We start from the raw sequence: 24793 nt of genomic DNA on the forward strand, positions 1-24793 counted from the left end.
CGGAATAAATTAGTAGTGGGTTTTGAACACCTGGGTAAAGAAGAGAATCTGATCCGTCGAGGTCGGCGATAACACCACTCGGTTATCACTGTAGCACGGAACGGACCGCTTAAGCGGTTCGTGTCCGAGGCCGACCTGCGGCGAGGTACGATCGCCCGGTCGACTACTCGCGCAGGTACTTTGGTTGGTCGAATTTGGCGAGCAACCCTATCCTGCGCGGGTGGGCAATTGGCACGATCGTGGTGAGGTTGAACCCCCACCCGTGACTGGCTCCTGGCAGTAGTTCCAGGAGGGTCACGACTGAATTGTCCGTCCGGTGGGCGACGCAGTTGCGATTGGAGTTACGCGGCCGATCGCACGCCAGGCGGGCCAGAATTCGTAACACTGGTGTCCGGGAGTGAGATTAGAATCCACCCAGTCTCCAACTAAATTCACGGGAATCGGACCAGGGGTGAGTGGAGCGACCCTCAATTCCCACCAAATTACGAGCGATTTAAAAATTAATTAATTCCACGAAATAAGATGGCTTTTCAAGGCAAACGGGTGCCGGGTGGATTAGTTATGTGTAGTAATGTGGAATCCATGGCCCGGAACGGTACTTGTTATTTTCATCAACGGGGGAGCTCAATCCCATATACTGAGCACGGACTTTGCCGGCAAACGGCGGCGCATAATGGCAGCACGATCGCACCTCAGCGCAGCACGGAGTCAGCTGCTATTTTTGGCGCAACGAACGGCACGACACGAGGCGAGTGCTCTCAACAACCGTTTCAAACCACGTGGGCATGGCAGGCGAGGCAGGCGGACATTGGCAGGCTTCGGAAACAATGGGAGAAACAATGGAAGGCCGAGCTCGAAGAGCAAAAATTGAGACACGATTTGGCAATAAAAAGAGTAGAGGAACATCTGGAGCGAGAGACAGGAAGAGGCAAACGGAACAGAAAAAGCCTAGAAGAGAAGGTAAAAATAGAACGGGAAGATAAGGAACAATTCAAAGAAGAAGCAAGGTTGAAGTATGATGAGATGAGCAGGGAAAGGGATGAGATGTGCAAGAAAAGGAATGGAGTGAGGAAAAATGGGAAAAAGTTTCTGAGTTACTGGAACACGAAACCAAAGAGAGAAAATTACAAAACAAGCTAAGGACGTTAAAAAAGGAAAGAGAGAGAACGGAGAATGAAACGTTAAGGAACCACACTGTACAGATTGAACAGCTGGAAGCGAAGGTCAGACTAAAGAATGAGATGCAAGAAAGAGTAATGAAGGAAGAACGAATGAGGCAGAAGGAAATATCGACATTGCAGAATGAGGAACAAGAAAGACAGTGGAATAAAAAAGACAAAGAAGAACGAATGAGACAGGAGAAGGAAATCGGCCAATTGACGGAAATAACGACATTACAGAATGAGGAACAAGAGACAGTGGAATAGAAAACAAAAAGAGTATGAATTTGAAACTGAACGACAAAAGGAAAAAAATAGGTTGGAGTACGAGGAGAAAGGGAAGGAGCAAGGAATGAAGCAGGAAGGAGAAATCAGTCAATTGAAGGAGACAACGAGATTGGAGAGGGAAGAACGAGAGGAACAGTGCGAGAGAAAACAAAAAGAACATGAATTTGAAGTTAACCAATTCGAGGAGAAAGCAGAATTGGCGTCCATGGAGATTGAAAAACTCCGGAGGGAGAACGAAGAACTCAGAAAGTTCCGAGAGGAGGAACGGCTCAAAAGGAGCCAGGAAATGGAACAGCGCAATAAGGTGGGGCGTGTGATATCACCACGAGGAGCAATGTCGGTGGTGCAGGACTTGATCAACACCACTCGTCGGATGAAGGAACAGTTAGGATCTACCCTAATAAAGGAGACACAAACAAGAATGGAAAAGAGGGAAGTAACAGGGACAACAAAGGAAATAGAAGGATTGCCAGAGACACGGGAGACGGGTAGGACGAGACACGAGGTGACAGAAATAAAGACGACGGCAGAAATAATTAAAGAGACGACGGAAGTAACAGACGCGGGAGATGGGAACGGTAGAGGAGAGACTGCACGATAAAGACGGGGTTAAAGGAACAGAACACACACACAGACGGTGGTAGTGGAGGACAATGGGGGCGAGATGGCAGAACGTGTGGGGACCCGGTGCAAGCAGCTGGATAGCCTCCTTCGGGAACGGAGGGAGACGCTATTCTCCCTTGAAGCTGGTCACGACCAGGTGGGTCCGGTCGTACTTCGCGGAGTTGAGAGGGCGAGTGCTGCGAACGGGTGCACACGAAGATTGTGGGGTATGGAGGCCCCGGGAACCTTGGGGGGACACGATTCCCCAGTGCGATTGTCCCGGTGTGTGTGGTTGCGAGTGAGCCGAAATGCGTGCCTTCCAGCGCACCGTGTGTGAAAGAGACCCCGTGTGTGAGTGGTGTGCTTGCGAGTGTGCTGGAGTGCGTGCCTCCCAGCACACCGTGTGTGAGTGGAACCACGTGTGCGAGGGAAATGGCATGCTTGCGTGAACGGCCGAGTGCAAGAGAGACCGTGTGTGTGAGAGAGCGGTATGCAAGGGAGATGACGGTCGGCATGCGGGAGCACGCAGCCGCATCTCCGAGTACGAGTGCTATCTCGAGGTGTGCGAGTCTCGTGACACGCGGGAGTTTGAGCGTGTGGTGGGAATGGAGAGTGCGACAACGACGGTGCCTGACGGTGGACAAAGGCCGAGTAGCGGCCGTAGATGTTTTGGGGACCGCGCCGGGTTTGCAAGGCAGCGAGCGCGAGGTTCGTGCCGTGCAGTGCACGAGGCCGCCACATGCGCGCTTGCGGGAGTGAAGCCCGGTCCGGAAACGCACGCGGTGGATGTTGCCGATCCTGCGGACGGACAAAAGCTAGGCTGGATAACGGATTCGGAACGGATGGGTTCTCCAGGCGGGCGTGTGTGTGAAGCTCTACGTGGCCTGCGCAGTGTGTTCTGTTCGCAGAGCGACAGTGCAGGTTACGGACAGGCAGAGCACATGTGCTAGCGTGGGGAACCCCTCGAAACGCGAGGTTTGCTTTGAATGTGCAGAATGGCGTCATGGCTGCATGTATGGTTGGAATCCGGCAGGAGGGTGAATCCCTGCCGGATGGTACCGTCCAAGAGGGACGAGGTGTGTGAACAGCTGCCATGGCGTCACGGAGAGTAGAGCGCAGGTTGTGAGTTTCCGCGCTGGTGCTACGCAAAAGAAAAACAAAGTTGAGCAAAGCAAGTCTCGCTTCGCTGAACAGGATTCCCTGGGAAAGGGGTGGAAGACCCCCTTGGCCAGGGCACAGGATAACAACTAGTTAGGGGAAGGGTTAGTGATAGCTAGACCGGCTTCATGGGGCAGGGGTAAGTCCTCATGGGGCCCGTGGAATGGATTAGTTCGAGGGATTTTAGGCGAGATTTAGGAGGGAAATGAAAACGATTATTTGGAGACAGAGACAGACTTTGGATGTGTAGTGGGGACGTAGCTTAGCTACGTAGGTTAAATGGAACGTGCTGTAGTGTAAGGGACGACGTGGGAGCACGAGCTAGTTAGGGGATTAGCAAGCAAGATGGCAGTGATCAGCGATGTGCGAGTTGAGAGTTGTGAAAGGAAACATGTTGAGTGAGTGAGGCCAGCGGGTCTGTGTGTATGGAGTGATTGTGGTATGCATGGTGTGATGAGTGATTGGGGGGAGGAGTGATTCCCGCCCAAGGGACACCCGGGGTCAGTATAATGTGAGTTAGGGGGTTAGCGAAATTGACAAAATGGAGGTCGTTTTGCTGTTGGTGGGGAAATAGGCTCGATACCCATTTGGAGGGGTGCAGGAGCCCTGTTGACGGGCTGGGAGCGTGGCTACGAATGGTGAGTATCGCTGAGTGGGTACCCTGGGCACCGGGCTAGTCGGCCGCGGTAGGCCAAGGGCCCATGGGGGGGGCGGGATAGTGTAGTGGGCATGGGTGACCCACTGATGCGGGGCCCGGGGCGCCATAGGCCGCGTGGGCAGTGCGTGGGCAGGGGTGACTCTCGGAAAGGGGCCTGGGGCGCCAGCCTGCCACGTGAGCGTTGAGGGGGAGTTGCCAGGGAGGGCACTCCCCAGTTTAGGGAGCTGGTAGGCTCGGAGGCAGTGTCATGCCCGGGGGTGCCATTGTTGGAGAATCGGCAGAGGGTAGTTCCTGCCAAAGGAGCCACACGTCCCAGCCGTGAGACCGTGTGAGGGCACGGGAAGAAAATTGGGGGGCATGCCTGAAATTTGAGAGGACACCAAATATAGGCGACGGGAATCTTGGTTGTTAGAACCGAAAGTTTAAGCGAGAGGTGCTTGTTGAAAGCCCCGGGGTAGTTTAAAAGTTAAATGGTTAGGGTAGATTAGGAAGTGTACCCCTCCGCACCATCCATCCCTTCGCTCTCATTGTGGGCCGCTGGACCCACTTTGGGTTAAGATCGCTGAAGTCTGAGGAGGCCATCCTGAGGCTTGAGTTTGGCCTTGACACAGGACACTATCTCTCCCTTAGTCCCCTCTGGAAAGGGAACGTCGGGGTTGGGAGTAGGCCAGGTGACGTGATAGGTTAGCCGGACAAAGACGATAAAGGGGGTTAGGGGACGAGTTATAGAGGGGGAAGTAAAAAATAAAAATAAAAACAAAAAAATAAATTGGGGCTAAATTGGGTTTTACAAATTAAGGGGGTGGGTATGGACAGAGACAGGCAAAGGCGATAGGTTGGGAGGGAGACAGTAGGTTGGTCCGAGCACGCCTTCCGAGTGGCCAGCACCACCGCACTCCCTCCACCAACCTCCGTTTCAAGGCAAGGGGCCGGCCACTTCATCGGCTGGCTGTTACTACAAGGTCTGTGCCGGTCGGATCGTCTGCTGGCTGTTTGCTTCGAGGCCTGTGCCGGCCACGTCATCTGCCGACTGTGTTTTTGCTGCAAGGCCTGTGCCGGCCATTTCATCTGCCGGCTGTGTTTGCTACAGCGGCCTTGCCATGCCATGCCTTGTCTGCCTGCCTTTGCCTTGGCCAATGCCTGCTGCCCACTTTCATTTTGCCCCGTTCTGTTTTGCATTCGCCCCCCCCCCTCCCCTTGTTCATTGCCATGTGCGCCAGGATCCTCGCGCAAGTTTGCAAGGACTGCCCTGTAGGCAGCTGCAACACGAGATTGCGTTTGGCAGCCCGTGCAACGTTTTTCCAGGTCACTGCGTTCATTTCAAAAGGGGGAGGCCTTGGACTGTGTGTAAGTAGCCTGGCTCCCTGCTTGTGACTTTCACTTCTTTGCTCTTTGCAGAGTCCATCAATCCTGGGCCATGGAATAGTGTAAATTATAAGGTTAAGGTTAAGATTGTACATGGTTGTGCTTGCCCCCGGCATATTTGTCTTAGCCACGGCAATTTATTTAAGTCGTCTGTATGAGTGGGTTTGTTTAGTTAGTTACTCCGCCCGTAGGTTATTTATTTTGGGGACACGAATACACTGAATGTCGCACTCAGGGATCCGAAGGTAAAACGTACTAGGGGAGAACTTACACATGATGGCACACAAAAATTCGACGACTCGGGACGAGTCTGTAAAAAACGGGAGGGGGTAGTGTTACGGCTGTGGAAATTCACAATACACCATAAAGGGTCCTTCAATCAGTTATGACGCTAAGATTATGTGCAGATAGTTCCCCACCGTTGTTTAAAAGGAATTTCGTGTGATTCATCAGGCTGCGACTGAGATAGCCGTTTTTCTGTTCTATCGTTATCTTGGACCGTCCGGAGACTTCAAATGAAGGCCCCGTGAAAGGCCTACAACGGCGCGCGAGTTTTCCCGCCTTTTTTGCGGCGCCGGGAGCTGACGGGAGAGGCTGCGAGAGCTCGCTGGCGATTGGTAGATACGGAGTGCGAGGCGGCCGTGAGGAGGGAACGCCCCTTTTCGAGGAGCTTCTCGAAAGGGCTAGAGGAGAGGCGGAGCCAAAAAGGGGGTGGAGTGAAGGGGCGGAGCCCCGTGCTATATAGGGCGGACCACGCGTGGGCTCGCTCTCTTGGTAGACGTCGTGTTGGATTTCTTTCTCTCTCCTGCCTGGATCATCGTGTTGGATTCCTGCTCTCTCCTGCCTGGATCATCGCGTTGGATTCCTCCTCTCTCCTGCCTGGATCATCACGTTGGATTCCTCCTCTCTCCTGCCTGGATCATCGCGTTGGATTCCTCCTCTCTCCTGCCTGGGACGTCGTGTTTGGACTCTTTGGGCTCTGGATCGTCGTGTTTGGACTCGTCGGGCTCTGGATCGAAGGCTCGTCTCTCCCTCTGGGCGCCAAGTCGTGAGGGTTGCAAGCAGTGGTCCCGGGTTGAGGCGCGCACGAGAGGAGAGTGCCAGAGAGGGCTCGCCGACCGTCGCCCCTCGAGGGGGCAGGTAACCTGCTACGGTCTCACGGGACCCGTTCGGTCTCCCAGGTCCCGTGTCATAAAGACCCAAGTGGTCCGGCCTGACCCTCTTGCCTGTGAGGGGGTCTTTTCTTTCCATTTATTTTGCTTTTGTATGACTGCTGTGGCGCCGTGTCCCAATAAGTTAGACCTGTGTAAGTGACTGTACATTGCTCGTATTCGGTGGTAACGCTTTTCTTGTATATTGCACGATTCCTTGCTTGTGTTGTGTGTGCAATATGTGCTTTGTAATAAATGTCCTTGTGTGAAATGTATCCCGTTCGTCGTCTCTTTCCCCATTGAAAGTGCCATCTTGAATCGCGGAATAAATTAGTAGTGGGTTTTGAACACCTGGGTAAAGAAGAGAATCTGATCCGTCGAGGTCGGCGATAACACCACTCGGTTATCACTGTAGCACGGAACGGACCGCTTAAGCGGTTCGTGTCCGAGGCCGACCTGCGCGAAGGTACGATCGCCCGGTCGACTACTCGCGCAGGTACTTTGGTTGGTCGAATTTGGCGAGCAACCCTATCCTGCGCGGGTGGGCAATTGGCACGATCGTGGTGAGGTTGAACCCCCACCCTTGACTGGCTCCTGGCGGTAGTTCCAGGGAGGCTAAAAAGTTAAATGGTTAGGGTAGATTAGGAAGTGTACCCCTCCGCAGCATCCATCCCTTCGCTCTCGTTGTGGGCCGCTGGACCCACTTTGGGTTAAGATCGCTGAAGTCTGAGGAGGCCATCCTGAGGCTTGAGTTTGGCCTTGACACAGGACGCTAGCTTTCCCTTAGTCCCCTCTGGAAAGGGAACGTTGGGGTTGGGAGTAGGCCAGGTGACGTGATAGGTTTGATACCTGCATAATCATACATTGATACCTGTTTATACCTGCATAATCATACATTTCAAGAAGAAAAAATTACCCCCGTGTGGGGGTGACGGTCATCTTTATAGTACCACAAGTTCTCAATGTTCAGTTCAGGTAACTGTGAAACAGTCCAAACTAACCGTTTAGATTAAAATAGTTCAGAGATACACTAGGATAATACTACTAATGACATAATTAATAAATATGTATACGACTGAATTGTCCGTCCGGTGGGCGACGCGGTTGCGATTGGAGTTACGCGGCCGGTCGCACGCCAGGCGGGCCAGAATTCGTAACAATATGTACACTGGCCAACACTAAAATAAATTAAACTACTTTTATCATGCCAAGGAGAGGTAGAAATGAAATAAAAACATGGATCCCACAACTATTTCTCAGTCACAAGTAATGAGAGTTTAAGCGATTCTGTATTTTTAAGCAGAGTGCAGAGATGGCTTGAAGCAGATTAATTATAGCTACCATCACAAGAAACATCGAGGGGAAAGTTTATGCAATGACACCACAATGGTGCCTTGGCACTCCCAATTCAACACAAACTAAAGCACATCAATCTCGCACATGTGTTACAATGATATTTTATGGAGCCAGCTCAACTCGAATGGGTGGAGATGCTACAGGAGCTGTGTGAATGCAGAACAACTTTGTTAGTCAAGCAATTGCATAACACACACACACACACACACACACACACACACACACACACACACACACACACACACACACACACACACACACACACACACACACACACACACACACACACACACACACACACACACATATACACACACACACAATCTAAGTTGGCTCTTATCTGCAAGAATTTGCTGTATCCAAGCCAGTACATGTGCAAAATATGTGATCTGAAATTTTCGTTTACAAATAAGCTTATAAATTATTCATAATTTGACTTTCCCTTTGTATATAACCAAATATCTACACGACATTGACAGGCTCTCACTACCACACTGTGCAGTCATAGAGTAGGTCATTATGTAATTTCATGCAAAATTATTGTTAAAAGTAAACTTTCACTTGATTTTGTATCTTTAGGTTGTAAAAGTTTTTTTTTTTTAATAAAAGTTTTTTTTGTTTTTGACACACAAGGTAATCCAGGATGATAATCCAAATATGGTATTCCAAATCAAAGATGGCCACCAGCATTGAAAATGGACATTCATTAGAGAATAGTTGGCATTAAACGTAAGTTGTAGTTTCTGTTGTGAATTTAGTTATGTTGATACCACATTTATAATGACATATTACAGGAAAGAAAGACTACATGGCAGCAATTTTTAGTTTCAAAATGGTCATCATGAAAAATATAGGTAGCTGGTATGCCAAAGCAAATACCTGCATAATCATACATTTCAAGAAGAAAAAATTACCCCCGTGTGGGGGTGACGGTCATCTTTATAGTACCACAAGTTCTCAATGTTCAGTTCAGGTAACTGTGAAACAGTCCAAACTAACCGTTTAGATTAAAATAGTTCAGAGATACACTAGGATAATACTACTAATGACATAATTAATAAATATGTATTGTTCATTTAGTACCCGGATTAACACATCAGAATCACCAGTAAGTGCAATACGTGGTTTTCCGGTCCGTCCACTCTCTGGTATGGGGACATTTCACTTCCAGTTGTAGAAAAATAACGAAAAAATAGGCTTCGCTCTCAGAGATTATGATAATCCTGTTGATTATTCTTCACTGATTATAATGCAACTTTCAGAATGAAAATTGGTCAAGTATTTATAGAGATATTGAGGTTTGAAAAATCGTTAGAGCTAGCAAATTCATTAATTATTAATTCCACAGAAGTTTCGTGACACTGCACAACGTAACATATCAGGTATGAAAAAACATTTTGTATGCCAGATTCATTAATTATTAATTCATTAATTATGGAATGTACTCATTGATATATTAATCAGAAAGCCCGAAGCATGTCGCATAATTTATCACTTATCCCCTCATCCGGGATCCGTGGCCTCGTCCCACAGCCTGCAGCCCTATGTCCGCCGGTGATTATGTTAGATATCGGCACGATCGAGAGGAGCCTGCGAATTATCCCTGCTGATCCACTGAATTGATGCAATCGTTCGGCCAGAATATTCGTTGTCAAGATGTTGCGTGATTAAATCACCAATGCAGTCACTCGATTTTATACCGCCGACATACTTCTCAACAATCACCTTCGTCCCAGAAACCACAGTCAATCTGAATCACGCTGGCCACTGCTCAGACGCCATGACCGGACTACTGTGCAGTTCTACTACGCAGTTTGGTTAAAGATGACTCGGCATTTTGGCGCGCGCACGAAATTATATTTTGAAAATAAATGCCGACATGTACATTTCGGGTTTTGAAACTTTTGCACCTTCGGCGGAAAATGTATAAATATAAAAGGCTAAAAAAGTGTTTTATAGCGAACGAAGTGAGCTTAATACTCAACGCGTGCATGTGAGAGAATAGGAAATAACAACAACAACAACAACAACAACAACAACAACAACAACACAATAGCCCTGGCTATTTCGAATCCGTGTCGTTAGCTATGATTTTTTGCTTCCGGTTGTTGTTAAACGCTGTGCGGTGTATAAACACGATTGGGTTTTATTTCTAACTTATGAATATTACTTAACACGTGCACATGAGAGAATAGGAAACAACAAAACAACACAATACCTTGGCAATTGTGAATCCGTGTCATTGGCTATGACCATTTTGCTTCCGTTTTTTGTTTTGTTGCTAGTTTTTTTTTTTGTTTCCGGTTTTTGTCATGGGGAACGATGCATGCCAGGAGATCATGACCGGAAGTGCTTATTTATTTATTCAATTATTTTATTCCCAAAGTTCATTTTATACTTCCGAAGGTGATTTTTTTCATGACAGGAAGTGTTTATTTAGTATTTAACATTACCGGGAGTGATTTTGAAACTCTTTCCGGAACTTTTAATTTCTTTTATTCTTGACCAGAAGTGATCGTTTATTTATTTATTTATTCAATTATTTTTCCCCCAAAGTTAATTTTAATAAAGATATCTCCCACATCATCAAAAAATATTTTTTAATCGTGATTTACATTATTTGTTCGCTGATCCCGACTCTAGGCCGAAGTAACCGGAAATTGCGTCAAAATCATCAGCTGTGCGGCGCTTACACGTACCACGGTATAGTTGGCAAGTATACAGTTGTGAACAAGTTTGATCTAAAGTCAGAAGCGAATGTAAGAAGAATTCTACATTCACTTCTTGGCTTTGCCTATTCCATATTATTTATATTTCATTTCTCCTTCCTTCTTTGCGAATCACATCGGCGTTTTTGGCCATCTTCCAGATCACGTGACTATCAAACGGGAAGGAAATTCAAAAATCTGTCCAGTTAGATAAAAGATAATATTTTTTACTATCGTAATCAATAAACAGTTGCCGAATATCTTGTAGAATGGCAGACTTGATAGGTTTTGAAAATGGCAATTTTTATAACTTACGTGACCTCGTGACCTCGTCCCTGACCTTGAACCCGGACAAAAGTTATATCGTTGTGCAACACTCATCGACCTCTACCCACATACTAAGTTTCATCAAGATCGGAAAGAAAAATTGACGGACGTACGTACGGACGTACATTTGGTCCGGCTTTATAAGGTCATCTCGGTAGAGATGACCTAAAAAGAAGAGCAAACACTTTGCATTATTCACATTGAACACTTATTCTAAACGAGCAAAGACCGCCCACCCATCGTTTCGCTGGTGTGAATACTAAGGTGGGGGGATTAAAAATAGGGGGGGGGAAGAGGATGGAGGAGGAGCGAGGAGGGGTGATGGAGCGAAGGAATGGGAGTGAGGACGAGGAAGGAGGGGAGGGCGAAGGAAAGGAAGCATGAGGTGAGAGGAAGGGAAGGCAAACATGCGGTAGAGCGTTAATTACGATTCATATTGTCTCATCAAAATTATTCTGCATAGAATAACAATGAAGATGGAAACAAAATAATGTCTGAAATCCATTTTCCACTCGTCACACGATAAATGCCATACGGAGACAAACACCGTCTGGAGACAAACGCTGCCCTGACACGTCTGTGGTATTAAATAATGTGTGAATACAAGTCTCTGTACGTTTATAAGCATTACAGCTGAAATGTGATGAGCTCTATAATCTCTAAACCCGAGCCGAATTTCAAAATTTTAAATGTGGAAATTGAAATTCGGTTCAGGTCAAGAGATTCAAGAGATCGTTGTATGTGCAGAAACTAAATAAAGCCACAAAAACCCAGTGTCAAATGATGTCTGAATTGGACAAATGAACACCTTGTTTTTTTTAGTTGTCAGAACTGCTACTGAGGTCAATTCCGCAGTTTAAATTTTGAAATTTGACTTGGGTCAAGAGATTATAGAGCTCATCGCATATGTGTAAATGAAATAAAGCCATGAACACTGATGTCTCCAGGTGTTAATAAACATTGTGATGTATCCAGCGAGTCATAGGTATGAAGATGATGAGGCATTCGATGATACAAGTGAGGAATTGAGCGCTTTATCATTGAGAAACCTAAGTTTCATGGTTTTGGAGTGATGGAGGATGGATGGATGCGCACACACGCACATGCACACACTCTGTAAAACCGGCACTCCCCCGAGGCAATGGCACCCAACATATAGCAATCCTAGAGAGTTATCTCATCAGTATTCGTTTAGTTAGCCCTTTCCATATGTCTCGTGGGCAAATGGGACAGGATGCATTGCATATGGCTTTCAGTTAGGTGTTTAATCCTATACTCTTTCATTTATTTCATCTCTTCGTTTCCCTTTCTCATATACAAACTACGCAAGCATGCACACAGATTGGTAAAGATACCAGGAGCGGCGAGAGGACACAGAGGAAGCTCATTTGCATACGCGTGCCATTTTCCGTTCAAGCGGCCCACCATAATCCAACTGACGCCTCACTTCAGACCCCTATTATGCTCACCACAATGCTACAACACCTTTGAAAAAATCCCCACAACAACCTACATACGATGCCTTCACCACAAACACCACAACCACGACCAACCACCCCAGCCTCTTCACCAGAATCACCTCACTTTTACCACAGACACCACAACGCTTCCCTCACCTCCCTATAACTGCCATCAACTCCATTGTATGCTCACCACGGTCTCTGAGGGTCCCGGAGGAACGAAGACATGAAGAGCCAAGGTGTTTCGGCATGCAACATGAAGTGCAAACGTGTGCTGAGTTTCATTCAAAAACGTGCAGGTAGACCCGGGGTTTCCCCAAATAACCACGTTCAAATTGAGTCCAGTACACGTTCAGGGCTGGAGAGCACTCCTGAAAACCCTCAACCAATGTTAATTATTGAGCTCTGTTGCGTGGCCAGGCTCGAGGGCAACTGAGGCCATTTCCGATTCTGAAGCTGGCGGGGCATAGCTGCAGCGCGGGGCGGGGCAACTATATGTCAACGGGAGAACTCGGGAACGCCTACAGGTTTGTTATGATCCGATTTTTGGATCCTCCCTCGCTCAGGCTTTATGACAGGGAGCAATTCAGCTCGCCCGCTCTCTTCCTTTGTCCAGGCCCCGTGAGGCGGTCGTCAAGGATCTCTCCTCCACCCAGCGTTTGAGCAGAAACTCTTCACAAGCCAGCGCAACCGAGCGGAGAGGGCGGAGCAGCCAAGTGAGGTGAAAGGGGCAGAGCGAGCTGTTGCCAGGATCATCCCCGAGTCATCGTCGCTCAGTTTTCGCTGCATTCCGCAGCCAATATTCACACTTACAGATCTCTCACATCGCCGTTAATTTTTTCTCTTGTGCATCTTTTTCTCCCATCAATGTCTCGTCCACTGAAGATGCACAAGCTAAGACAGCATTACTGATTCGCACCTCTCACACCTTCCTCTTACATCATGCTGCACAATACTGCATTGCATTTGCACCTCCCTCTCCCACACTCTAGACACAATCAGTTATCCTCCCTCATCCCCCTTCCTAAGCGATTAAGTTGCACCGGTCCGACCACCGCGCCAGGTACAGCAAGGTTGCTGTACAAGATCTCAACTGTCTCTCCTCTTTCTGGGCGACTTCCAATTTCCTTGGGTGTGTGTGTGATGGTGCCTGTTATGTGTAACATAACTTAAGATTGGAGAAGTTTATCGGGGTAACTATGCGCTGTCTTCTTGTGTAAATTTTGCATTGCTTCTGCTGCAGCAATAGATTCATCGTTTTCCTCCACTGTACATAATTATTGTACCACATAATTTTCCTCGCCTGCCGGCGTAAAACATGTGCCAAATCACGATGCGGATCATTCGGATGATCCGCTGTGGCGACCCCTAACGGGAGCAGCCGAAAGAAGAAGAAGAAGAAGATAATTTTCCTCGCCTTGTAATAAATTGCTTTGTTATAAATGTACCCAGCTCAACCCAGCCACTGTGGTTGCATAAGTTAGTGCACTGTCAGCGCCGGTCCCAAGCCCGGATAAATGGGGAGGGTTGCATCGGGAAGGGCATCCGGCGTAAAACCTGTGCCAAATCAATATGCAGATCATAAACCGGATTTCCATACCGGATCGGTCGAGGCCCAGGTTAACAACGACCGCCACCGGTACTGTTGGCCAGCAGGGTACTGGTGGAAACTGTTACTGCTGGGAAGGAGGAGAAGGGGAGGGGGAAGGCGTGTCCAGAGGCAGTGGGAGAGGAGGAAGGGTATAAGTGTGGAGGTGAGAGTTGGACATTTGAATGTTGGTACTATGACTGGCAAAGGGCGAGAGTTGGCTGATATGATGGAGAGGAGAAAGGTAGACATACTGTGTGTACAAGAGACCAAGTGGAAGGGGTGAAAGGCGAAGAGCATCAAAGGTGGTTTTAAACTGTTCTACCATGGTGTGGATGGGAGGGGAAATGGTGTAGGGGTAATCCTGAAGGAGGATTATATTAAGATGGTATTGGAGGTGTGGGGGAAAATTTATATTCATGTATTCTAAATTGTAACAAATGGAGTTTTAGAAATTTAAGTTTTATAAGTATAAGTTGTTGATAACTATAAGTTGTTTTATAACTATAAGTTGAATTGGCTGTCCTTTCTGGCCAAGAGACTTTTGCCCTAAATGTTGATAAATGTCTTGGTCTGGAGCGGTGTGACCTGGGCTGATAACAGCGAACCTTTGCCTCAAAATGTACGTAGTGGCTTCTCGCCTAAAGGACACGTCTGCAGTCTGGGTTGGTAGCCCCCACCACTCTCCCATGAAAGTTTAAAATGCTTTGGAATGTAAAATTGTTTCAGTGCAAGCACGTGAGGAAGTATAGAATATCAGTGGCTTGTACTCCTTGGGATTGACCAAGTACCAAGTTAGAATAAAACTCTCTGATGTAATGTGGAAGTGAATTGAATCGGGTTGGTTTAACTGTTAACGAAAAGTAAGAATGAATGAAATAGAACCAAATAATATTGCAACAAATGGGGATTATTAAGTTCATTGTATGAGGGTGAGAAGTGTTTTGTGGATAATTAGAAAATAAATTGTTTCACAAAGAAAGGACTTGTGTGGACATCGGTTATCAGTGTCGGTGGGTTTTATGCAGGATTTTATAACCAAATCGGACAAACCTTAAACTCTGCCTGAAGTCAAATAGGATTCCACAATCAACCAGGAAGAATCCTTCAACGATCACAACGGGGTGGGTGAAAAAAATCCACAACAGTTGGCGCCTGGTGACTCGGATTCGAACCGACGTTGTGCGGTGCTCGTGACCAGAGGTGCTTAATCTGCCGGAGGCAGAGCCTGGATGTTCGTGGTTTGGTGCTGATAACGCGAAGGAAGGTCGCAGTTGTGTGTGTGAATTCAATTAAATGGGGGTCTGAATTGGAAGCGATTGTGAGCTCGCTGGGAATTAAAGTTTGCTGGACGATGTGATGCATGAATGTCTTGTTAGATATAATAATATTGCAACAAATAAAGCGTGAAGAGATGGACATTCATAAAAGTAATTAAATAATTAAAACCACCTCGGCAAGACAGTCTGAGGACGAACTCGTGCTGAATTAGTCTGTGGGTCTGTTTGGGTTGGCATGTTATGCATTCTTGGCTTTGTATTTCCATGCGAAGGTCACAAGCTGCGACAGTGCAGCTCGACCCTCCACTGGATCTGTGGGGGGTGGCATGTCTCTCCACTGGGTCTGTGTTTGAGTCTTAGCTTTAAGTGTGAAATTCAATTTATATGCAGATTCAAGAGGATGGGGGATATTGTGTCGAAGTGTACATGCCGTTGGCAATGACTTTAAAATGATATAGAAATGTGATTGGTATTTGTCACGTGATCACACACGAGTCTATGAGATGCAATGCTCGTTAGTGTGTGTGTTGAAGCCATGACAGAGTAATGCTAAACTGTGGGTTTTACCTGTCTTAGAGTTTTTCTTTTTTCTTCCCACCGGATGTGGAGAGAACTTCCTGTTCCTTGTTGCTTGGTGTTTGTGGCACACCCTCTCCACTGAATCTGTTTGAAGTGAAGTCCATTAAGGGAAAAAGTGTTGAAGTTTTATTTAAAAGCCATCGGGATTTTGGATAAATTGAAATAACAATTGTGAATGTGGGATATATTCGGAATGTGAAGTCTTGGGAGTTGAGCTCTCGCTGGCGTTGTGATGATTTGTAATTACACAACCCGACAACCCGATTTGTAATTACATAGCCCCCACCACTCTCCCATGAAAGTTTAAAATGCTTTGAAATGTAAAATTGTTTTAGTGCAAGCACGTGAGGAAGTGTAGAATCTCAGTGGCTTGTACTCCTTGGGACTGACCAAGTACCAAGTTAGAATAAAACTCTCTGATGTAATGTGGAAGTGAATTGAATCGGGTTGGTCGAACTGTTAACCAAAAGTAAGAATAAATGAAATAGAACCAAATAATATTGCAACAAATGGGGATTCTTAAGTTCATTGTACGAGGGTGAGAAGTGTATGGTGGGTAATTAGAAAATAAATTGTTTCACAAAGAAAGGACTTGTGTGGACATCGGTCATCAGTGTCAGTGAGTTTTATGCAGGATTTTATAACCAAATCGGACAAACGTTAAACTCTGCCTGAAGTCAAATAGGATTCCACAATCAACCAGGAAGAATCCTTCAACGATCACAACGGGGTGGGTGAAAAAAACATCCACAACAGAGGTGAGGAGAATGTCTGACCGAGTGATGAGTGTGAAGTTGGAAATTGATGGGGTGATGATGAATGTCATCAGTGCATATGCCCCGCAAGTGGGGTGTGAGATGGAGTATAAAGAAGATTTCTGGAGTGAGTTAGATGAAGTGGTGGAGAGTGTATCGAAGGAAGAAAGAGTGGTGATTGGAGCGGATTTCAATGGGCATGTTGGGGAAGGGAATAAAGAGATGAGGAGGTGATGGGTAGGTACGGTGTCGAGAGGAATGTGGAAGGGCAGATGGTGGTGGATTTTGCAAAAAGAATGGAAATGGTGGTGGTAAATACGTATTTTAAGAAGGAGGAGCACAGGGTGACATACAAGAGTGGAGGAAGGTGCACACAGGTGGACTACGTCTTAAGCAGGAGAAGCAACCTGAAAGAGATTAGAGACTAAGGTGGTGGCAGGGGAGAGTGTAGCGAGACAGCATCGGATGACGGACCGGTTTAAGGTAGAAGTAGAATTGCATCAAGGATCGGCTTTGAGCCCTTTCCTATTTGCAATGGTGATGGACAGGTTGACGGACGAGATCAGACAGGAGTCTCCATGGACTATGATGTTCGCGGATGACATCGTGATCTGTAGTGAGAGTTGGGAGCAGGCTGAGGCGAGCCTCGAGAGGTGGAGGTACGCACTGGAGAGAAGGGGAATGAAAGTTCGCAGGAGTAAAACAGAGTACATGTGCGTAAATTAGAGGGAGTGTGGCGGAATGGTGTGGTTGCAAGGAGTTGAGGTGGTGAAGGTGGATGGGTTTAAATACTTGGGATAAACTGTCCAAAGTAACGAAGAGTGTGGTAGAGAAGTGAAGAAGAGAGTGCAGGCAGGATGGAGTGGGTGGAGAAGAGTTTCAGGAGTGATTTGTGATAGAAGGGTCGCTGCAAGAGTGAAAGGGAAAGTATACAAGACGGTAGTGAGACCAGCTATGTTGTATGGTTTGGAGGCGGTGGCGCTGACAAAAAGACAGGAAGTGGAGCTGGAGGTGGCAGAGTTAAAGATGCTGCGATTCTCGTTGGGAGTGACGAGGATGGACAGGATTAGAAATGAGTATATTCGAGGGACAGCGCAGGTAGGACGGTTTGGAGACAAAGTGAGAGAGGCGAGATCGAGATGGTTTGGACATGTCACAGAAGGGAAGCGGAGTATATCGGGAGAAGGATGCTGCGGATGGAGCCGCCAGGTAGGAGGAGAATAGGAAGGCCAAAGAGGAGGTTTATGGATGTGGTGAGGGCGGACATGCAGGTGGTTGGTGTGACAATGGAAGATGTGGAGGACAGAGCGAAATGGAGACGAATGATCCACTGTGGCGAAGAAGAAGAAGAAGAAGAAGAAGAAGAAGAAGAAGAAGAAGAAGAAGAAGAAGAAGAAGAAGAAGAAGAAGAAGAAGAAGAAGAAGAAGAAGAAGAAGAAGAAGAAGAAGAAGAAGAAGAAGAAGAAGAAGAAGAAGAAGAAGAAGAAGAAGAAGAAGAAGAAGAAGAAGAAGAAGAAGAAGAAGAAGAAGAAGAAGAAGAAGAAGAAGAAGAAGAAGAAGAAGAAGAAGAAGAAGAAGAAGAAGAAGAAGAAGAAGAAGAAGAAGAAGAAGAAGAAGAAGAAGAAGAAGAAGAAGAAGAAGAAGAAGAAGAAGAAGAAGAAGAAGAAGAAGAAGAAGAAGAAGAAGAAGAAGAAGAAGAAGAAGAAGAAGAAGAAGAAGAAGAAGAAGAAGAAGAAGAAGAAGAAGAAGAAGAAGAAGAAGAAGAAGAAGAAGAAGAAGAAGAAGAAGAAGAAGAAGAAGAAGAAGAAGAAGAAGAAGAAGAAGAAGAAGAAGAAGAAGAAGAAGAAGAAGAAGAAGAAGAAGAAGAAGAAGAAGAAGAAGAAGAAGAAGAAGAAGAAGAAGAAGAAGAAGAAGAAGAAGAAGAAGAAGAAGAAGAAGAAGAAGAAGAAGAAGAAGAAGAAGAAGAAGAAGAAGAAGAAGAAGAAGAAGAAGAAGAAGAAGAAGAAGAAGAAGAAGAAGAAGAAGAAGAAGAAGAAGAAGAAGAAGAAGAAGAAGAAGAAGAAGAAGAAGAAGAAGAAGAAGAAGAAGAAGAAGAAGAAGAAGAAGAAGAAGAAGAAGAAGAAGAAGAAGAAGAAGAAGAAGAAGAAGAAGAAGAAGAAGAAGAAGAAGAAGAAGAAGAAGAAGAAGAAGAAGAAGAAGAAGAAGAAGAAGAAGAAGAAGAAGAAGAAGAAGAAGAAGAAGAAGAAGAAGAAGAAGAAGAAGAAGAAGAAGAAGAAGAAGAAGAAGAAGAAGAAGAAGAAGAAGAAGAAGAAGAAGAAGAAGAAGAAGAAGAAGAAGAAGAAGAAGAAGAAGAAGAAGAAGAAGAAGAAGAAGAAGAAGAAGAAGAAGAAGAAGAAGAAGAAGAAGAAGAAGAAGAAGAAGAAGAAGAAGAAGAAGAAGAAGAAGAAGAAGAAGAAGAAGAAGAAGAAGAAGAAGAAGAAGAAGAAGAAGAAGAAGAAGAAGAAGAAGAAGAAGAAGAAGAAGAAGAAGAAGAAGAAGAAGAAGAAGAAGAAGAAGAAGAAGAAGAAGAAGAAGAAGAAGAAGAAGAAGAAGAAGAAGAAGAAGAAGAAGAAGAAGAAGAAGAAGAAGAAGAAGAAGAAGAAGAAGAAGAAGAAGAAGAAGAAGAAGAAGAAGAAGAAGAAGAAGAAGAAGAAGAAGAAGAAGAAGAAGAAGAAGAAGAAGAAGAAGAAGAAGAAGAAGAAGAAGAAGAAGAAGAAGAAGAAGAAGAAGAAGAAGAAGAAGAAGAAGAAGAAGAAGAAGAAGAAGAAGAAGAAGAAGAAGAAGAAGAAGAAGAAGAAGAAGAAGAAGAAGAAGAAGAAGAAGAAGAAGAAGAAGAAGAAGAAGAAGAAGAAGAAGAAGAAGAAGAAGAAGAAGAAGAAGAAGAAGAAGAAGAAGAAGAAGAAGAAGAAGAAGAAGAAGAAGAAGAAGAAGAAGAAGAAGAAGAAGAAGAAGAAGAAGAAGAAGAAGAAGAAGAAGAAGAAGAAGAAGAAGAAGAAGAAGAAGAAGAAGAAGAAGAAGAAGAAGAAGAAGAAGAAGAAGAAGAAGAAGAAGAAGAAGAAGAAGAAGAAGAAGAAGAAGAAGAAGAAGAAGAAGAAGAAGAAGAAGAAGAAGAAGAAGAAGAAGAAGAAGAAGAAGAAGAAGAAGAAGAAGAAGAAGAAGAAGAAGAAGAAGAAGAAGAAGAAGAAGAAGAAGAAGAAGAAGAAGAAGAAGAAGAAGAAGAAGAAGAAGAAGAAGAAGAAGAAGAAGAAGAAGAAGAAGAAGAAGAAGAAGAAGAAGAAGAAGAAGAAGAAGAAGAAGAAGAAGAAGAAGAAGAAGAAGAAGAAGAAGAAGAAGAAGAAGAAGAAGAAGAAGAAGAAGAAGAAGAAGAAGAAGAAGAAGAAGAAGAAGAAGAAGAAGAAGAAGAAGAAGAAGAAGAAGAAGAAGAAGAAGAAGAAGAAGAAGAAGAAGAAGAAGAAGAAGAAGAAGAAGAAGAAGAAGAAGAAGAAGAAGAAGAAGAAGAAGAAGAAGAAGAAGAAGAAGAAGAAGAAGAAGAAGAAGAAGAAGAAGAAGAAGAAGAAGAAGAAGAAGAAGAAGAAGAAGAAGAAGAAGAAGAAGAAGAAGAAGAAGAAGAAGAAGAAGAAGAAGAAGAAGAAGAAGAAGAAGAAGAAGAAGAAGAAGAAGAAGAAGAAGAAGAAGAAGAAGAAGAAGAAGAAGAAGAAGAAGAAGAAGAAGAAGAAGAAGAAGAAGAAGAAGAAGAAGAAGAAGAAGAAGAAGAAGAAGAAGAAGAAGAAGAAGAAGAAGAAGAAGAAGAAGAAGAAGAAGAAGAAGAAGAAGAAGAAGAAGAAGAAGAAGAAGAAGAAGAAGAAGAAGAAGAAGAAGAAGAAGAAGAAGAAGAAGAAGAAGAAGAAGAAGAAGAAGAAGAAGAAGAAGAAGAAGAAGAAGAAGAAGAAGAAGAAGAAGAAGAAGAAGAAGAAGAAGAAGAAGAAGAAGAAGAAGAAGAAGAAGAAGAAGAAGAAGAAGAAGAAGAAGAAGAAGAAGAAGAAGAAGAAGAAGAAGAAGAAGAAGAAGAAGAAGAAGAAGAAGAAGAAGAAGAAGAAGAAGAAGAAGAAGAAGAAGAAGAAGAAGAAGAAGAAGAAGAAGAAGAAGAAGAAGAAGAAGAAGAAGAAGAAGAAGAAGAAGAAGAAGAAGAAGAAGAAGAAGAAGAAGAAGAAGAAGAAGAAGAAGAAGAAGAAGAAGAAGAAGAAGAAGAAGAAGAAGAAGAAGAAGAAGAAGAAGAAGAAGAAGAAGAAGAAGAAGAAGAAGAAGAAGAAGAAGAAGAAGAAGAAGAAGAAGAAGAAGAAGAAGAAGAAGAAGAAGAAGAAGAAGAAGAAGAAGAAGAAGAAGAAGAAGAAGAAGAAGAAGAAGAAGAAGAAGAAGAAGAAGAAGAAGAAGAAGAAGAAGAAGAAGAAGAAGAAGAAGAAGAAGAAGAAGAAGAAGAAGAAGAAGAAGAAGAAGAAGAAGAAGAAGAAGAAGAAGAAGAAGAAGAAGAAGAAGAAGAAGAAGAAGAAGAAGAAGAAGAAGAAGAAGAAGAAGAAGAAGAAGAAGAAGAAGAAGAAGAAGAAGAAGAAGAAGAAGAAGAAGAAGAAGAAGAAGAAGAAGAAGAAGAAGAAGAAGAAGAAGAAGAAGAAGAAGAAGAAGAAGAAGAAGAAGAAGAAGAAGAAGAAGAAGAAGAAGAAGAAGAAGAAGAAGAAGAAGAAGAAGAAGAAGAAGAAGAAGAAGAAGAAGAAGAAGAAGAAGAAGAAGAAGAAGAAGAAGAAGAAGAAGAAGAAGAAGAAGAAGAAGAAGAAGAAGAAGAAGAAGAAGAAGAAGAAGAAGAAGAAGAAGAAGAAGAAGAAGAAGAAGAAGAAGAAGAAGAAGAAGAAGAAGAAGAAGAAGAAGAAGAAGAAGAAGAAGAAGAAGAAGAAGAAGAAGAAGAAGAAGAAGAAGAAGAAGAAGAAGAAGAAGAAGAAGAAGAAGAAGAAGAAGAAGAAGAAGAAGAAGAAGAAGAAGAAGAAGAAGAAGAAGAAGAAGAAGAAGAAGAAGAAGAAGAAGAAGAAGAAGAAGAAGAAGAAGAAGAAGAAGAAGAAGAAGAAGAAGAAGAAGAAGAAGAAGAAGAAGAAGAAGAAGAAGAAGAAGAAGAAGAAGAAGAAGAAGAAGAAGAAGAAGAAGAAGAAGAAGAAGAAGAAGAAGAAGAAGAAGAAGAAGAAGAAGAAGAAGAAGAAGAAGAAGAAGAAGAAGAAGAAGAAGAAGAAGAAGAAGAAGAAGAAGAAGAAGAAGAAGAAGAAGAAGAAGAAGAAGAAGAAGAAGAAGAAGAAGAAGAAGAAGAAGAAGAAGAAGAAGAAGAAGAAGAAGAAGAAGAAGAAGAAGAAGAAGAAGAAGAAGAAGAAGAAGAAGAAGAAGAAGAAGAAGAAGAAGAAGAAGAAGAAGAAGAAGAAGAAGAAGAAGAAGAAGAAGAAGAAGAAGAAGAAGAAGAAGAAGAAGAAGAAGAAGAAGAAGAAGAAGAAGAAGAAGAAGAAGAAGAAGAAGAAGAAGAAGAAGAAGAAGAAGAAGAAGAAGAAGAAGAAGAAGAAGAAGAAGAAGAAGAAGAAGAAGAAGAAGAAGAAGAAGAAGAAGAAGAAGAAGAAGAAGAAGAAGAAGAAGAAGAAGAAGAAGAAGAAGAAGAAGAAGAAGAAGAAGAAGAAGAAGAAGAAGAAGAAGAAGAAGAAGAAGAAGAAGAAGAAGAAGAAGAAGAAGAAGAAGAAGAAGAAGAAGAAGAAGAAGAAGAAGAAGAAGAAGAAGAAGAAGAAGAAGAAGAAGAAGAAGAAGAAGAAGAAGAAGAAGAAGAAGAAGAAGAAGAAGAAGAAGAAGAAGAAGAAGAAGAAGAAGAAGAAGAAGAGTCGCCAGCTCGTTTTCATCTTTTCGTCCATTTGTCCAGCATTATCTGCACATTAGCCTTGCCAGGAAGTTATTCCAAGAATATGCATATTAGCCAGTGCGTACTTGGCAGCTCCGCTCGGCTGGACCTGATACGGGAAGTTTAACACAAGTTCGCATCGAGGGCGAGATTCACCGATAAGGCGACTGTGTGTTCCCAGTTAAACGGAAGACAGACAGAGGACACTGGGTCACGTGGCAGATGCCAGGAGAACGCTACCTGCCGGAATACAAGTGCCAACTGTAAAGTTTGTTGGAGGAGGAATAATGGTCTGGGGTTGCGTTTCATGGTTTGATCTTGGCCCCTTAGTTCCAGTGAAGGGAAATCTTAATGCTAAAGCATACAATGACATTCTAGATGATTCTGTGCTTCCAACTTTGTGGCAACAGTTTGTGGAAAGCCCTTTCCTGTTTCAGCATGACAATGCCCCCATGCACAAAATGAGGTCCATACAAAAATTATTGAGATCAGTGTGGAAGAACTTGACTGGCGTGCACAGAGCCCTGACCTCAACCCCATCGAACACGTTTGGGATGAATTTGAACGTCAAATGCGAGCCAGACCTAATCACCCAACATCAGTGCCAGACCTCATTAATGCTCTTGTGGCTGAATGGAAGCAAATACCTGCAGCAATGTTCCAACATCTAGTGGAAAGCCTTCCCAGAAGGGTGGAGGCTGTTATAGCAGCAAAGGGGGGGGGGGGGGACCAACTCCATATTAATGCCCATTATTTTGCAATGAGATGTTGGATGAGCAGGTGTCCACATACTTTTGGCCATGTATTGTATGTTCGTGCTATACCTGCCTGCACAATCATACCATCATGGTACGGAAACACCAGCTCGTGTCTGCCTCAAGTCCTCACGTGCTCCTTTCGTCCGCAGTCCGCACATTATGAACGCAGTAACTTCGAACATCATTTCGGCCTTTCACGGAGGTGTTAGACCTCTGGTTCAGAGCTCTGCATTAGTGGACCCTCTGATGCAACAATATGTATTTCTGCAAATTTACCTCAACTGTGGGTTATTTTGTCACTTACTGACTTCCAAGAAAGCAGTTGAGATGTTACAAGTTTGAGTTTTCCCGTTTAACATTCCCATGGGAATACTTGCCTCATCATTTTGTGACGCAGGCTCAAAACACATGTAGAGTACATTGGTTTGTCCATTGTCTACTAATGTCCTTGTTATTCATGAGAAAGCAAATTGATTTATCCGAACGTCATCATGCAAAATGCAACACATATGCAAGCTCATCCATGAAGACGAAAAAAAAAAAACAACTATAGGAATAGAAAAAAAAAGTTTAATACCTGAGGGCTTCAAGGAGCAAGAACAGAAAGCGCGAGGCTGACATGCCAACTCTTTCAGTCTGTTCTTCTGCAACACCGTTTTTGTCTGTCGGGTTTGAACTGGTATCTTGACGGGGTGTCCGCAATTCCCGACTCCACCAGTACAATGGCACATAAACTAAACATCTGAAATGCATAAAACATAACCAAACACAAGGATATACACAAGGAAATTTGATGCAAAATGCGGCCATTTAGCCGATCATACAAACACCAAACTAAACACCTCATTAATCCAATCCATCAGTTTATAGCTTTAATTTCACTGGGGAGTGGGTTAGGGTTGAAGCAGGCATAAGGATATCACAAGGGTGTGTGTGTCTATGTCTATATGCACGCACGCATGCGCACACGCACGCACGCACGCACGCACACACACACACGGCAGTCAATGTCACCTTAAAATGGCGATACAAATTCGAGAATGCAATTTGTGTAGTTGTAGACGACATATTTTATATCCATGGAAAAGAGTCATGTTTTGCCCATTCGAGATCTGGTAATATTGAGCGTATGATGTCAGTCAAGCAGTTCAAAGATGGCGGCTCCCTTAGAAGCATGCACCAGGGAGGAGCAACATTCTGTCATCCGTTTCATGGGAAGTGAGGGTGTGAATCCCAGTGAAATCCATCGCAAAATGAAAATGCAATATGGTGATGCGTGTTTATCACTGCAGCAGGTGTATGCTTTGGACAGTACAGGAAGTTTAAAAGTGGAGTTCTTTCAGTTCGGGTGAGAGTTGTCTTGGCACCCACCTTGAAGACACTTTCCGGAACCCCAGCACAGTGTGAATGATATGATGTGCTGAACCATGGCTAATGTTCAATTCGGAGACCACTTCATCCAGCGTAATGCGATTGTTTTCCCTTAGCACGTGCTCAACTCCTGCAACCATTTCTGTTGTGTCGGCTGTGTGAGGTCGGCCCAAGCAAGCAGCGTCTGCCACACTGGACACTCCACTTTAAAACTTCCTGTCCCAGTTGTACACCTGCTGCAGTGATAAACATGCATCACCATATTGCATTTTCATTCTGCAATGGATTTCACTGGGATT

General features: G+C 44.4%; 1 protein-coding gene across 6 annotated transcripts in view; it reads right to left on the minus strand.

Moving 5' to 3' along the window:
• The window catches only part of TMEM39A (transmembrane protein 39A), a 113588-nt gene that overhangs the window by 18354 nt on the left and 70441 nt on the right, over positions 1–24793 (minus strand). For all 6 annotated transcript variants that reach the window (XM_085869829.1, XM_085869833.1, XM_085869830.1 and 3 more), the window contains one exon: positions 23701–23865. In XM_085869829.1, the coding sequence (XP_085725955.1) occupies positions 23701–23865 (165 nt within the window). The remainder of the gene's footprint in view (positions 1–23700; positions 23866–24793) is intronic.

The sequence above is a fragment of the Eptatretus burgeri genome, chromosome 2 (genome assembly GCF_056783735.1).
Source record: "Eptatretus burgeri isolate ZD-2024b chromosome 2, Ebu_testis_v1, whole genome shotgun sequence".
Taxonomy (NCBI): domain Eukaryota; kingdom Metazoa; phylum Chordata; class Myxini; order Myxiniformes; family Myxinidae; genus Eptatretus; species Eptatretus burgeri.